The 15,242-nt window shown below is 41.2% G+C and overlaps 1 protein-coding gene across 8 annotated transcripts in view; it reads left to right on the top strand.

Moving 5' to 3' along the window:
* The window catches only part of LOC137382667 (rasGAP-activating-like protein 1), a 385,434-nt gene that overhangs the window by 333,508 nt on the left and 36,684 nt on the right, over positions 1 to 15,242 (top strand). For all 8 annotated transcript variants that reach the window (XM_068054911.1, XM_068054910.1, XM_068054915.1 and 5 more), the window contains one exon: positions 9,240 to 9,412. In XM_068054911.1, the coding sequence (XP_067911012.1) occupies positions 9,240 to 9,412 (173 nt within the window). The remainder of the gene's footprint in view (positions 1 to 9,239; positions 9,413 to 15,242) is intronic.

Below are 15,242 nucleotides of genomic sequence, written 5' to 3'. Positions count from 1 at the left end.
GGGAGGCCAAAGAAAATGCTTCAAAGACACTCTGAAGCTCCCCTTGAAGCACAGCTGCATTGACCTTAACTACTGGGAGGAGCATGCTCCCAATTGCTCAGAATGGGGACTTGCCGCCAAACTGCGTCACGCTTCGAGAGCCAACGCCTTAATGATGAGGCAGAGCGAGAGCAGAGAAGGAAAGAAAAGGAAGCAAATCCTGCACTCTGGATCCCCTGACCTTGTCGGACATCCTGCCCCATGTGCTCAAAGATCTGTGGGTTGAAAATTGGCTTGTTCAGTCACATGAAGACCTGTGGTAGAAACACGCGACCCTGAGTAGATGTCGTCCTCGAATCGAGGGACAGTCGATGATATCAAATCTTTCCAGGAAATTCTGAGCCAGTGTATGTTTGCTGCCCATAACAATAACAGGGTATTAAATATTAATAATCATCATGTACAAAACATCTTATTACATTGGTAAGTAAAATGTAAAACTACGTGCCAGAATTAATAATAGCAACAGAGAGTCAATTACTGAGCTAATGTTTTTCATCAATATGCAATCATTACAATGATTTGCTTATGAGGAAATCTATTGGCTTTGTGGTAAATAATTTATCATGAACCACACTTTCACTTCTTTTTTACTGTGACAGCTGTAATGAGTATCTACCAGATTTTGAATGGTTTCAATGGCTGATATTGTTTGAGTTAATAGATTTATGTGTAATTTGAAAATATATTAAGAATTGCATAAATAAGAACATTTGCCTATTTGAAGGAAGAAACTTCCTCTGTGTGGTGTGCAAGTAGCAAAGTCTTTTCCATTCAGGAAGGAGATTTCATCTGTCTGTGACATATAAAGCGATTGTAAGCTTGTTCTTTTCAAAAGGTTTTTAAGATTTTGTCATCTTCCTCAAACTGGCTTTGAAAATTCCCACTGAAAATTACATGAATCTCTGATACTCATGGTTTGTAAAATGTTTAATGATTAAATTACGTTTCCAATAAAACGCTCCGTAGCACGCTAAACACTTCAAAACAGTTCCCGATTCCTTTTTTAAAAAGTGAACAATTAATCTTGTGCCAGGAAGCTTTTAACATTGAAATTTTATTTGAATAAAATGAGATGCACACTGCTGAGTTTATTCTCAGTGGCTACCTTACAAACACAGTATTCAAATTCAGATTTGATTCAAATTCACAGCTGCAGCTCAAGGTGGATTTCATAGTCTTAACTACTAATATTTAGTTTCAGTTTTGTGACCGCTGTAACTAGAAATTGATCTACACATCTTTTGGTGGGAGAGTTGGGATAGTAGAGAGCTTTGATGGACCAAGTGGCCTTTTTTCATCCCATACCTTTATATGTTTTCAATAATAAACCATCAGAGGCTACTATATATTTTGCTGCAATATTATCCCCATACTATGGGATATAATTTCTCTTCAGTGCCAGCGCATAAGAGCTTGGTGCTATGCAAATTCTTATCCCAAAATTGGGTGTAAGCTGCTCACAATTTCTCATCCATTCATTTTATTGGACAAAAAAAATCATAAGCAGCTTGAGCCAAATTTCATGATAGAATTTTTTGCCCAGTCAAGCTGTTACACTCTGGCACTGATGGAGATAACCTACCCTGTGTGTTTGAATTGATTTAAGATAATCCCTCTTGCTTGATTGTATGCTCACTCAGCTTTTCAGGAAAACTCTAACCTTTAAAATGGAATAATGTTTATGATGAATGTTCAGGGAACCGTGGTAGCTTTCATGGAAGGAACAGATCACATTTCAATATGAGTGACTTATAACATAACATCCCAGACAACCCCCCTGAATTTAAACATGGATCCTGTTCATGGACAGCGTACAGTTCCACGTCAACTAATTCTGTGCAGGTAGCAGAATAATTGAGCCTCTCAATGTCGAAACAAAAACTACGAATGCTGGAAATCTGACATGGTTACAAAACTACTTTAATAAGAATACACCTGGCCGGATAACATCAGAAAGAGAAAGAATTTGTTAACACGTTGGATGAGGCTAAACATCAGTCCTGGAGCACGATCCCACCTGAAATGTTAAACTCTTTTTCAAATGCTGGCTGACCTGTAGTGTATTTTCTGTTCTCAATTCAATTTCTTGGCTTTCTAAATTTTAACTGTTCAGTATATGCACAGTGGATTGAGCAGCAAATCCAAGAATACTAGGGATTATTGCTGTTTTCCTGATATTGATACATGCATTTTGAGAAAATTCATGAATTTATTGAATTTATGAATTCTTTTCTTTAGCTTTGGTAATGTCTGATGATATCTGCTGAAAAACAACTCATTGCTGGACAACAGGTTGCCAGGGAGATTTGATATTACAAACATTAAGGCTTGATTTCCAGGTGTTTCACTATAATTGCTGTTGTGCCTTCAGCTCCTTTTAGTATATTTGGAGGGAGAGTGAAAAGGGAAAAATGGCTTGGATTGTTTCTCCAGAGCCAGTGTTAATGTTGTTCCACCACTATCCAACATTTGAGCTGTTGTCTTTGTAGTCTGGGTTACAGGAGAATGATTTAAGTGCACCACTTACCTGGGTTTACACATATCACGTGGAGCTGGTTTCCATTTAGACCAGTTCCCAGTTGCTACCTTAATAATCTGCATGTTCAGGACAAGCTGTGACACTGAGACAATTGTGGATGCTTGAAATGTGGGTGGCTTGTTGTCATCTCTCTGGCATGTTGCAGTGATGCGTTCGTGTGCTGATGGCATATGCTTCATCATGTCATGACCTCAGGGTTTGAGTGGAGTGAATCTAACGTAATGTGACCCCACCAGAGTTTCAATGCATTGGGAAGACTGAGTAAAAACCAATGACATCACTAGCTGCTGGCTTCCAATGAGTTGGAAGCCGGCAACATAAACATAGCACTAAAGTAAAATCTACAATGGAACAAGTTTCTCCCTGACTTTAGGTACAGGCAGACCAGGAGTCATTCCAACACGCTTTGGACCAGCCAGTCTGATTTTTGAGGGAAGTCTATGGATATTTGCTCTACTTATTTCTACGTCTCATGGTGTGAATCCTTTAAAGACTTTCAATTAACTTAACCATTGATAATGAAGCATCAGACCCTCAAACCATAATCCTATCTCCAACTTGGAATGATTTGGAATACTGACCAACAAACAGCCTCCAAATAGGTGGCAGAATACTAAACTCTCTAGATAGATTAACTGAAATGTGATTATGAGTGCTTATTATTTCTGCATCAACAACAGTGTTCTCTAGAAACATTGAGTACTGGCCTAATTTCTCATAGGACCTTTATAGCCAGTAGAGAGAGGAGATGTCCTTCAAAGGCACACAGTGGTAAGATAGTGGGGAAAATTTTCAGCTACTGGTCATTGTTTCTCATCTGAAAACTGGGCGGCCAACAATTGAAAATCAGGGAGGGGTACCTTGGCAGCTCCATTAACATCTAAAGCCAGTCTGATGCAATTTTCAAGTAAATGAGTGAGCAGCTTATCCATCTGACACAGGCAGGAGCCTGCTTGAATATGCAAATCAGTGTCCTACACTGATTGCAGGACCCCAATTGCAATTTTCAGATATAGATTGGTGGAGTCTGGGCTGTGCATGCGCCCCTGAGTTGTATCAGACATTGAATGGCTTAACTAGCAGTTCTTAAAGTGACCACTGGAGATTGCTCAAAAACGGCTCAGGAAGCATAATTTTTTTTCAATTAGTGGGCCTCAAGAGTGGTTCTCCTGGGCCCTTAATAAAAAATCTCCGGCCTGCTGCCAGCCCGTTCTACCCCAATATGGGAGCCAGCTGATTTCCTGACATCCCAGAACTGGTGAGCTGCAGCTTGGTGCCTGCGGCTCGCCAGCGACGTGTTATTGAGACCAAGGCCCCAGAGAAGTACAGTCCTCACACTGGCATCATCGGAGAGGCACAGCACTTGCTCCGCCGACTTTGCGCCTGTGTTTGGGTGTGACTTAAAAATCGCCGCCATTATGTGTTATCTCATTTCCACTGACTGGCATTTGAACAATTATTCAGAATAGAATATCTTTTAATTTTGGTTTCATGTTTCTATGCTCTCCGTACATTCGATGTTGACATTTGGTTTTGTTATGTAAGCTTCATTTGTGTTTGGGGAGTTGATTAAACAATAGAGCATCATTTTTATATGTCATTTACACATGCTGCAGTCAGGGTCTCGATGATACTATCCTCTCATACTGGTTTATCTTTGGGCGGGTAATGCTGAGTAAATAATTGAGGAGCCTGATACTAAACACATCTGTGTTCCTGCAATATTTATTTATTTTCCTTTGTGGCAGCGCATTCCTTATCTTTCTGTATGACTGTACAAGCAATTTGCTTTGTTGGTAAAGTGGCCGTCAACCCGACATGCTGCATGAAACATTAACATTTCTTTCATCTGAAGTGAATGTGGAATTTTGCACTTGTGTGCACATTTGCACTTTGCACTTGCTCCCTCTGCTGGTAAATGGTAAAAGGTTTCCACATCCAGTCAGCATGACTGCTCATAACAAACATGCATGTTAAGAAGCTAATTGGTAACTTGAGCGAGTAGTAGCTGATCTGTCCGGATGGTTCTAGAAGTTAATGAGTGTGAAAACTCTGTGTGTGTGTGTGTGTGTGTGTGTGTGTGCGCATGCGCACAGGTGCACTTTTGGGGAGTTTATCCATGGATTTATACTCGAGATATATTTCAAACACTGAGGGCTGGATTTTACGTGGCCGCTGCTGAGTGCGGTGGCGGCTGTAAAAGATGGCGGCCCGCACCCGCGGCTTTCACTCTGCAGGGCCGCCGCGATCTTAAACGCGGCGGCTCATTAACATGCCCAGGGCAGACCGCCCCCCCGCGATGATGCACAGCCATTGGTGCCATTTTTAAAGGGCTTAGATGCCGAAATGGCAATTGAAATTCTGAGAGACAGTGAGTTTAAAGTTAATCAAAATTATTTTTAAAATCTTTCCAGCCCCTCTCCCACCCCACCAACAAGCATTACATGTCGTTCCTGCCCTCCCCCCACTCCCCCGAAATACTTACCTTGAATATATGATCTTCCCCCCCCCTCCACCTCCGCAAAGTTCAGAACCTTTTACCTTTACCCTTTCCCATCATGCCCTAGACCAATCAACTAAGTTTGACACCGCTCACCCCCCCCCCCCCCACCCACCGCACTGATAAACTTACCTCCTCCCCCCTCCGCACAGGAGTCTTGCCTCGTTTCCCCAGATGGGGATTTGAAGGCATGACGGTGCCGGCCGCCGGGATGAAGATCGCGGTGACACTTCAGGAGGTGACGGAAACTTCATTAATTAAGGTATGTAAATTAATTTGAATATTTAAATGAGGGGGCCCGTCGCCGAGCGGTGGTGGGGGTGGGGGGCCGCCACGTGGCCTCGCCACCGCCATCAAGATCGGAATGGGCCCTGCCGGTGTCAAGATCAGTGGCAGGCCTCATCCGGAGCAATCTTCATGTGCTCCCCACCATGAATCCCGACGTTGAGGCCCCTATAAAATTCAGCCCTAAATGTTACTCTAGGTGTGCTATGTAGTAAAGAAAGAAATTGCATTTATATAGCTCCTTTTACAATCTTAGGGCATCTCAGACTATCCATATAATATGATAATGGCGTATAGTTCAGGTATAGAAGATTTCAAATTAATTTGCCGCCCACTTTTAAAAATTAACAGGTGAAAACTTGCTAGTTTTACTTTATTGCACTTTGATTTTTTTTTTACATTTTCATCAGAACTGTAAACATCTAGGAAATATTAGTAGTGAGACTTGGAATCAAAGAGCAAACTTTATTTAAACAAATGGAGCTGTGCTTACTTTAGGAATGAAATACATTATAACAGTTTACATTTTTGAACCTAAATGAGTGACTTTGACTCTAGATGTATACGACTTGGAAAGTATGAATTTTACTTGCTCAAAAACTATTAATTCTTCATATATCCCAGTTCTGATAAAAGGTCATCAGCCTGAAACATTAACTCTGTTTCTCTCTCCACAGGTGCTGTCTAACCCGCTGTGTGTTTTCCCTCATTTTCTAGTTTTATTCAGATTTCCAGCATGCACTGTATTTTGTTTTTGTTTCGGCATTAGTGTTTCCAGGGCTCCTGAGCTATTTTGGCCATTTTTCCCACTTTTTTTTCCATCCACCTAATTCCCCCACCTCTGCGGCTATTTATGTCTCATTAAATGTCTTTAGCTTCTTTGATTTCTCTCAATAAGCCTCCCATTGTCTCGTGCTGATATTACTCCTGTAATTTAACCATCTCCTGTCTTCCACTTGAGTACTTTACATGTCATTCTGTTTTTTTTCCCTGTTAGTTTTTTTCCCTGTCTCTTCCCTTGGTTCTGATCCTTTATAAAATACTGTTCATCTTTCTTATCCTCCAGTTTTAATGAAGGGGCTACATCGAAAACCTTAACTTGTTTGTTTTCTCCACAGATGCTGCCTGACCTGCTGAGTGTTTCCAGAATTTTCTATTTTTGTTTCAAAGGTAGCCTAGATGAGGAATTTATATAATGTTTTTGGAATAGTTTCTTAGAACAGCACATTTTGGAGCTAATCAGAGAGCAGGGTATACTAGACCTGGTAATGTGCAACGAGATAAGATTAATTGATGACCTCATAGTGAAGCTAGGTAGCAGCGATCACAATATGACTGAATTTTACATTCAGTTTGAGGGAGAGAAGAATGCGTCCAAGACTAGTATTTTAAACCTTAGCAAGGGTGATTATCACAGCACGAAATTGGAGCTAGCTAAAGTGAACTGGCAAATTTGGTTAAGGGATAGGTCAATAGAGATACAGTGGCAGACATTTAAGGGTGTATTTCAGAATACACAGAATAGATACATTCCAACGAGAAAGAAAATTCCAAGGGGAGGACCCACCATCCGTGGTTAACTAAAAAAGTTAAAGATAGTATCAAACTTAAAGAAAAAGCATATAATTGTGCAAAGATGGGAGGCAGTTCAGAAGATTGGACAGAATATAAAAAACAACAAAGAATGGCTAAAAGAGTGATAAGGAAGGAAAAATTAGAGTATGGGAGAAAGCTAGCTAGAAATATAAAACAGATAGTATGAGTTTCTATAGATATTTTAAAAAGAAAAGCATTGGTCCCATAGAAAAGGAGTCTGGGGAATTAATAATGGAAAATAAGGAGATGGCAGATGAATTGAACAGATATTTTGCATCAGTCTTCACTATAGCGGATACAAGTTACATCCCAGAAATAGCTGTAAATCAGGAACTGGAAGGGAGGGAGGAACTCAAGACAATTACAATCACTGGGGAAGTGGTACTGAGCAAATTGAGCTGCGGGCTGACAAGTCCCCGAATCCTGATGGACTTCATTCTAGGATCCTAAAAGAAGTGGCTAGTGAGATAGTTGATGTGTTGGTTTAAATTTTCCAGAATTCCCTAGATTTGGGGAAGGTTTCATTAGATTGGAATATAGCGAATGTAACTCCTTTATTCAAAAAGGAGTCAGAAAGCAGGAAACTACAGGCCTGTTAGCTTAACATCTGTTTTAGGGAAAATGTTAGAAGCTATTATTAAAGATGTTATAACAGGGCACTTCGAAAAATTCAAGGTAATCAGGCAGAGTCAACATGGATTTGTCAAAGGGAAATCATGTTTAACCAATTTATTGGAGGTCTTTGAAGAAGTAATGTGCTGTGGAAGGGGAACCAGTGGATGTACTGTACTTAGATTTGTAGAAGGCATTTGATAAGGTAACACATCAAAGGTTATTGCAGAAAATAAAAGCTCATGGTATAGGTGATCTGGGTGTCCTAGTGCATAAATTGCAAAAGGTTAGTATGCAGGTACAGCAAATAATTAGGAAAGCTAATAGAATGTTATTGTTTATTGTGAGGGTAATTGAATACAAAAGTAGGGAGGTTATGCTCTAGCTATACAGGGTGAGACCACATCTGGAGTACTATGTAGAGTATTGATCTCCTTACTTCAGAAAGGATGTAAATGCATTGGGAACAGTTCAGAGAAGGTTTACTAGACTAATACCTGGAATTGGGGGGTTGTCTTATGAGGAAAGGTTGGACAGGCTAGGCTTGTATCCACTGGAGTTTAGAAGAGTAAGAGGCGACTTGATTGAAACATATAAAATTTTGAGGGATCTTGACAAGGTAGATATGAAAAGGATGTTTCCTCTTGTGGGAGAATCTAGAACTAGGGGTCACTATTTAAAAATAAGCAGTCGCCCATTTAAGACAGAGATGAGGAGAATTTCTTTCTCCCAGAGGGTTGAGAGTCTTTGGAATTCTCTTCCTCAAAAGGCAGTGGAAGCAGAGTCTTCAAATATTGTTAAGGCAGAGGTAGATAGATTCTTGATAAGCAAGGGGCTAAAAGGTTATCGGGGGTAGGCGGGAATGTAGTGTTGAGGTTACAACCAGATCAGCCATAATCTTATTGAATGGTGGAGCAGGCTCGAAGGGCCGAGTGGCCTACTCCTGCTCCTAATTCGTATGTTCGTATGTACGTATTTCCAGCATCAGCAGCTATTTTGCTTTTTGCTCAATGCATCAGCAATTAAATCACCAAGCTTCACCTTACAAACGAGGAATTTAAGCATCCTTAAAATGACCTACAATAGGTCGATGCTGCTTTCTTGTTCCTTTGACATAATTTCAAATTCTGAAGAGCAGCACCGCAAAAACCTGAGAATATTACTTGCAGAAAGAGCCTTTATGTGCAGTGTGAAGGGAATCTGCAAATGTCCATCAGGTGATCCTCTAAAAAATGGGGGAAATTAAAAGAGATTCAAGTGAGAACAATGCAGTCACTTGAATAAATCTGAATCCCAGTGCTTATATACCTTACATAATCCCATTAATAGTGTTCAAAGGATTCCTAAATCTAAATTAGTTTAGAAATCCTGATTGAGCCTTGAACCAGTTCACAGATTTCTATATTTCCATGTTATGGGAACAACCATTCTTGGAATAACAATTCCAGTTCTTTAGTCTTTGGCACTTTCTGGAAATATCCACAATGGATGGAAAATCACTGTTTGGGAATGTGCAATGTTGCAAGGTGTTCCCAGAATGCCAACGAGTAGCACATTGGAGTTATTACCTCTTGTTTTTACATTAAGAATTCTTTACCGTCTCTGGAGAATTGAAAGCGCATAAAAGACACCACAGATTATGTTGTGTAACTTTTCTTTTTCTAGTTACTGAACTTCAGCAACGAGTAGTGTTCCACCCTTCAGTGACGATTAAAGAGGGTTATTTGCACAAACGGAAAGCAGAGGGTGTCAATCTTGTCACTCGTTTCACCTTCAAAAAACGCTATTTCTGGCTTAGCAGTGAAACCCTGTCATATGCCAAGACTCCGGATTGGCAGGTAGGAGAGATTAGTTGTGATAATAATATGGATATCTGATTCATAGCTTTGGAGCTTCATCTGCTTGCAAGCTGTCTTAAAAATATACCTTGAAAGGAAAGGGGTGGTATCCAGGTCTACACGTTCATGTAAGCAAGGTTTCTTTTGGGCTTTTGATTCATGGCTGCTTTTTTTGATTTTGAAACAGACTGGGTTATATCAATCTTAACTGGTTTAAATCGGGCCAAATTCCTATATTTTCCAGATTGAATCTGCTCAAATTAGCAGTGCAGCTTCTGTACTCACACTCTGATCTTAGCCTAATTGCAGTCTGAACATCCTCTTGTTCTGGTATTTATCAACACCATTTTTGTTAATCCTAAATCTCAGAATATTACACACCAGTCACCTTTATTATTGATGTGGTAATTCATGTCTTTATGTTTAGAATTGCTACAGTCATTTAAAAGAAAACTTTTCCTGGGGGCTGGTTTAAAGTCACTTTCAACTATGAACGAATGATTCAAAATAACATTTTCATGAAGAATGCCAGAAACAATTGAAAGAGTAATCATTTTCCCATGCAGAGCTAAACTATTCATGCCTTCATAAATTTGACAGGCCATATCTGATTTCTGGCACAAAGGGGGCAGCATTGGAGCACTGATGTGGGGCCCCACGTAATGCTTAGTCAATAGTTCTCATATGCAGTGAGTTACCAAGCTGAACACTGCAGTTCAAACTTAGTTAATGCACCATAGTTTATTGCTGTTTAATTTATTTTATTTTTATCTATTTATTTATTTAGAGATACAGCACTGAAACAGGCCCTTCGGCCCACCGAGTCTGTGCCGACCATCAACCACCCATTAATACTAATCCTACACTAATTCCATATTCCTCCCACATCCCCACCTATCCCTATATCTCCCTACCACCTACCTATACTAGGGGCAATTTATAATGGCCAATTTACCTATCAACCTGCAAGTCTTTGGCATGTGGGAGGAAGACCGGAGCACCCGGAGGAAACCCACGCAGACACAGGGAGAACTTGCAAACTCCACACAGGCAGTACCAAGAATTGAACCCGAGTCGCTGGAGCTGTGAGGTTGCGGTGCTAACCACTGCGCCACTGTGCCGCCCCGAATAATATACAGAAAAGACTGCAGTGAAAGAGAACACACTCAGTTTTATAGCCCCACTTCAATATGAAACAGTGAAAGTGTTACGACCGAGACAGGAGGAGTGCGCTGTTTTTCTAGTTCCACTTCTCCACAGGTCACAACATATATTAAAATTTTTTTACCAGTTACTGATACGGTCAGTCATAGAAACTATTTTTATCCCAGAATAAAATACACCAACCAGGTTTCTGTAATAAACTACTAAATTATCAGTTTATTATAAAACAAGTCCTAACCAGTAACAAGCAAATCATTGACACACAGATTGAAATATAAAAGTTCCTCTTTTACCTTAGTCCCTCATATACACACACACACACACACACACACGTACACCAGCTAACTGGAAAAATAAATAGGTTTACTCTTTAGAGTGCTATTACAAAAAAAAACAGACAAAAAGAACACTTTGGCCAGATACTTGCTAATTCTTAAAGAAAAAAGAGAAGATATGGAAAGACGTCAGATGTTCTCTTTTTGGTTTGGGGTCCTAAGTACACGTAGACGGCTGTCACTGGAATCTTCCTAGAACAGTTCTTGTCTGGTGACGTTGAAGATCAGTTTGTTTAGAGTTTAGTTTAGTTTAGAGATACAGCACTGAAACAGGCCCTTTGGCCCACCGAGTCTGTGCCGACCATCAACCACCCATTTATACTAATCCTACACTAATTCCATATTCCTAACACATCCCCACCTGTCCCTATATTTCCCTACCACCTACCTATACTAGGGGCAATTTATAATGGCCAATTTACCTATCAACCTGCAAGTCTTTGGCATGTGGGAGGAAACCGGAGCACCCGGAGGAAACCCACGCAGACACAGGGAGAACTTGCAAACTCCACACAGGCAGTACCCAGAATTGAACCCGGGTCACTGGAGCTGTGAGGCTGCGGTGCTAACCACTGCGCCACTGTGCCGCCCTTTTGGTCAGGCTTTCCACGAAAAATGCAGCAACAGTTTCAGTCTGTTTCTTTCACTTGCCTCTCAGAGCTTCTCAAAGAGATGGAAAACTGGCAGGCTTGTCAAAGAGCTGGAACAAGCTGATGTGTGGTTTGCTCCCTTGGCGAGTTTTCTCCAACTGTCTTTTAACACTGTTCATATCATCAACTCACTGTCCAAAGCGAAACCAAAAACATCTCAGGATCCATATAAATCTTGACCCGTCACTTCTTTGTAAACATCTTTCTCCAAGTCAAAAAACCCATGCTGAGTAATTATCTGAAGACAGGTGAATTCCAGTAAGGGCTTGTTTTTAGCCCTCCTTGATTCTTCCAGTAACTGCTGTTTACAAGCTCAGTTTTGGAAAAAACACAATATTCCAGCATCTATGGAATCCTGTTCTATTTTAAAACCCAAGTCCTCAAAAAAAATTTAAAAAAAAGGAAGCACTGATAACAAAAGGAAGAAACAAAAAATAAAATAGATTTTATTGCCAATGTGGAGTAAAAGCAATTATAACAGTTAATAATTTAAGCTGGTTTTATAGCAGGGCATTTAGCCTCAGTCATAATGGCAGTGAGACTGAATTCTTCCCAAGTACATTTTGCATTCATGACAATAACATAATGCTTCAATCTTTATAGATATTAAGAAATGAGATGGGTTTCACCTGAAGTGCAGTGCTTCTAATATCTATAACAATGCAGTAATAGCAGCCTTGCAATAATGTATTTGTTAGCTGTCTGCCCAGGTTTTTCTTTACATTAAAAAGAGATTTGCATTTCAATGAATTGTTCAGTTTTTCCAATGGTTCAAACATGAGTCAGGAAGTTACATGTTATGTGAAATCTAAGTGCCTACAGGGATATGAAACAATTGAGCAAAGTGACTGTTGAGTGTGATTATAGGCTTGTTTGGATTATTTTTGTTTTGTATCCTCTTTCACTGATCTAACTGTGGCATTAATCCATTTAAAATAAATGGGTTAGTACCTCCATTAAAATACCACAGAAGAATGTCATTTGAGTATTTGAAGCATTTAACAGTAATTTCTAAGATATTAACATTGAACAAAATGTGCTGAGTTTATACATACAATGTTTTTTTAAATATAGAGACAGCACCATATATATGAATAATAAATTAATATTTATTGAAGGAAATATGAAGTAGATGACAGTTAACATTTCACTGCCTGAGGTCCACTTCCCTCTTTGAAGGATCTTAAGGGCAATTTATTAAAAAGGGGAAAGATCAAATTTGTCATGTATATTGGGCTCACAAATCCATGCACTGCATTCCCAACTGTTACGCAAGGATTCTGCTCACCGGTGCCTGCTAACGCTGACCCTGCTGGTGTTTGTTGGGTCAGGAGGAGGGAACCACATTGAACCAGGGTGCATGCACTGGTGCTTCTCCAGTGCCTATCCCTTAAAGGTGGGAAAATCCTGATCAGTATGGAGGGGAGGGATTGCCTAGACCCCCAATACCCTTCCAGATCCCTATATAAGACACCCAATACAATTTATGTTAAAAAACAATACCTCCTCTAAATGGATCCAGGCTACATCCCTTACCTGCCTCCCTTCACTGAGGCTCACTTGAACCTGTCTGGAGAGCAGTATGTATAATCTCTCTTGACGTACTTTCCTGAACCAGGGAAGGGGGAACCCTAGGTGGAGGAAATCCTTGCCCCTGGCCATTCATCTTCTGAAAGATGGGGGGAGAGTTTGTCCATTACAAGACAGACCAAGAACTCCTGGATTTGGAAGGGAGCTGAAGGAAGTGGGTCCCTGCCAAATCCAGTAAGTCCAAGCAGACTCCCTCTGCAATTATATTATAGAGTCTTTCAAAATTCTCAAAAGAATTTGGGGCCATTACGTAGAATAAATGACTAAATTTGCTTCCAAAATCTGACCTGACCACAACCCATATATTTCTGTGGGGGTTGGGAGGGGGAGGGACTAAAATTCACTGCAATGACCCTGAAGAAGGCCAATGTGTGTGTACTTCTGAAGGGAAGATCCAAATACATCCTGTCCCAAAACAAAAGGTGGTGAGGTATTTGTTGCCGAAAAGGAGATCATGATTTGGTGGTGCTGGATCCTGGACATTGAAGGTTCTATCATTTAGTTCAGATCCACTTAAATTAACATTGTAACAAAAGCAGAATACTGCAGATGCTGGAAATCAGAAACAAAACAGAAAATTCTGGAAATGCTCATCAGGTCAGACAGCATCTGTGGAGAGATAAATAGAGTTAATGTTTCAGGTCAATGATGAAAGGTCAGTGACTGATAGCTCATAGTGAGCTAGCCATAGCTACCAGTTGTCTACTTTCAACTTGTGCTATTGATTTGTGTAAGATCCCTCTGTGTAGCTTGGTTGCTTGATATCAGTCAGATTGACTGTTTAAAGTGTAGAGTGTTCAGCTACAAAATTAATAAGTTCCTTGACTTTCTCCAAAGAATGACATGCCACCATCTGGGCCTGGATCTTTTGACATGTTGTCAGCAGGATTATCAGACACTGGACAATAATTAGTGATCTAGTTATAGCAGTGGACATTCAGCAATGAGCACCGGTTCTAACTTGAAGGATTAGACAGAATGTATAAAGTGAGATCTGAATTCTGACTGCCTGCACTGGTCCAATTAATCCAGCCTTTTTATCTCATTTCACCACAAGACCAAACTTGGTCTTGACTTGCAAGTACAATGCTGCAAGAGGTTGACAAGTAATATATTAAACATTTTATAAATGCTCAATTATATAGGAGTACTGCCTTGTCACATTTTAAAATTAATATTTTATAATGGCAAAGCACTATGACAACATGTCTTTTAGCCCACGACTTCCTTTGGGCCTTAGGCAGAATGTGAGCAAAAAAGGTGTGAGAGAGGCAGGTGGGGAGGGTGCATTGAGATGAGATGGATTTCATAAACACTGAGGCCAGAATTTTACATGGTGGCGGAGGCCCTGCCCACCGTCCAAAAAGTCGGGGGCAAGCCCGCCTCTGCTGGGCCTGGAAGCCACGCAGTGATTTTACATGGCCCAGGCCCTTAATTAGCCTTGGGCAGGACGTCTGCTCTTCTGAGGCAGGAAGTCCTGCCTCCAAGAGCTGTCGGCCAATCAGCAGGCTGGTTGCTCTCTGTCCCAGCAGTGCCACCAGGAGCAGTGGCCACTGCTGGGACTGCACCCAGCTTGAGGTGCAGCAATGGAGGAGGCCCTGGTATAGTGGGTGGAGCCTTGCTGGGGACAATCAGCAGGGCCCCGGCAAAGCCAGGGGAGGCGGGGGGGGTTAAGTTGAGGGGTGGGGGTATGGAATGTTCTGCAATGTGGTGGCTTGTGCCATGGTGGGGGGGCCCTCCCCTTGGGGCATAGGGTTCCTGATCAGGAGGGTCCACCCCAGCCCGCAAGAAGGCTGCTAAGTTTTACTGGGCCTCCTTGAGGTACTGAGCCACATGTCCACCTCTGGTAATATACCTGCAGCGCTGGGAGGAGTCCCTTAAGTAGCAGTTAATTGGCCACTTAAGGGCCTTGATTGGCCTAGTGCGGGCGGGCGGTTTGTCAGTGCCGCCACCATTTGTAAAATTGAAGCGGAGGCAGGAAGGTGACGTGAATGGCACCCCCCACCTCCCACTCAATTTTACAACGCCACCCCCCTCCCCCATCATACCTCCACCCCGCTCCTGTGGTGTTGGGGTGGGTGGGTAAAATTC

The sequence above is a fragment of the Heterodontus francisci genome, chromosome 23 (assembly GCF_036365525.1).
Source record: "Heterodontus francisci isolate sHetFra1 chromosome 23, sHetFra1.hap1, whole genome shotgun sequence".
Classification (NCBI taxonomy): Eukaryota; Metazoa; Chordata; class Chondrichthyes; order Heterodontiformes; family Heterodontidae; genus Heterodontus; species Heterodontus francisci.
The sequence above is the reverse complement of the archived record's forward strand: the minus strand, read 5'-3'. Positions and strand labels throughout refer to the sequence as shown.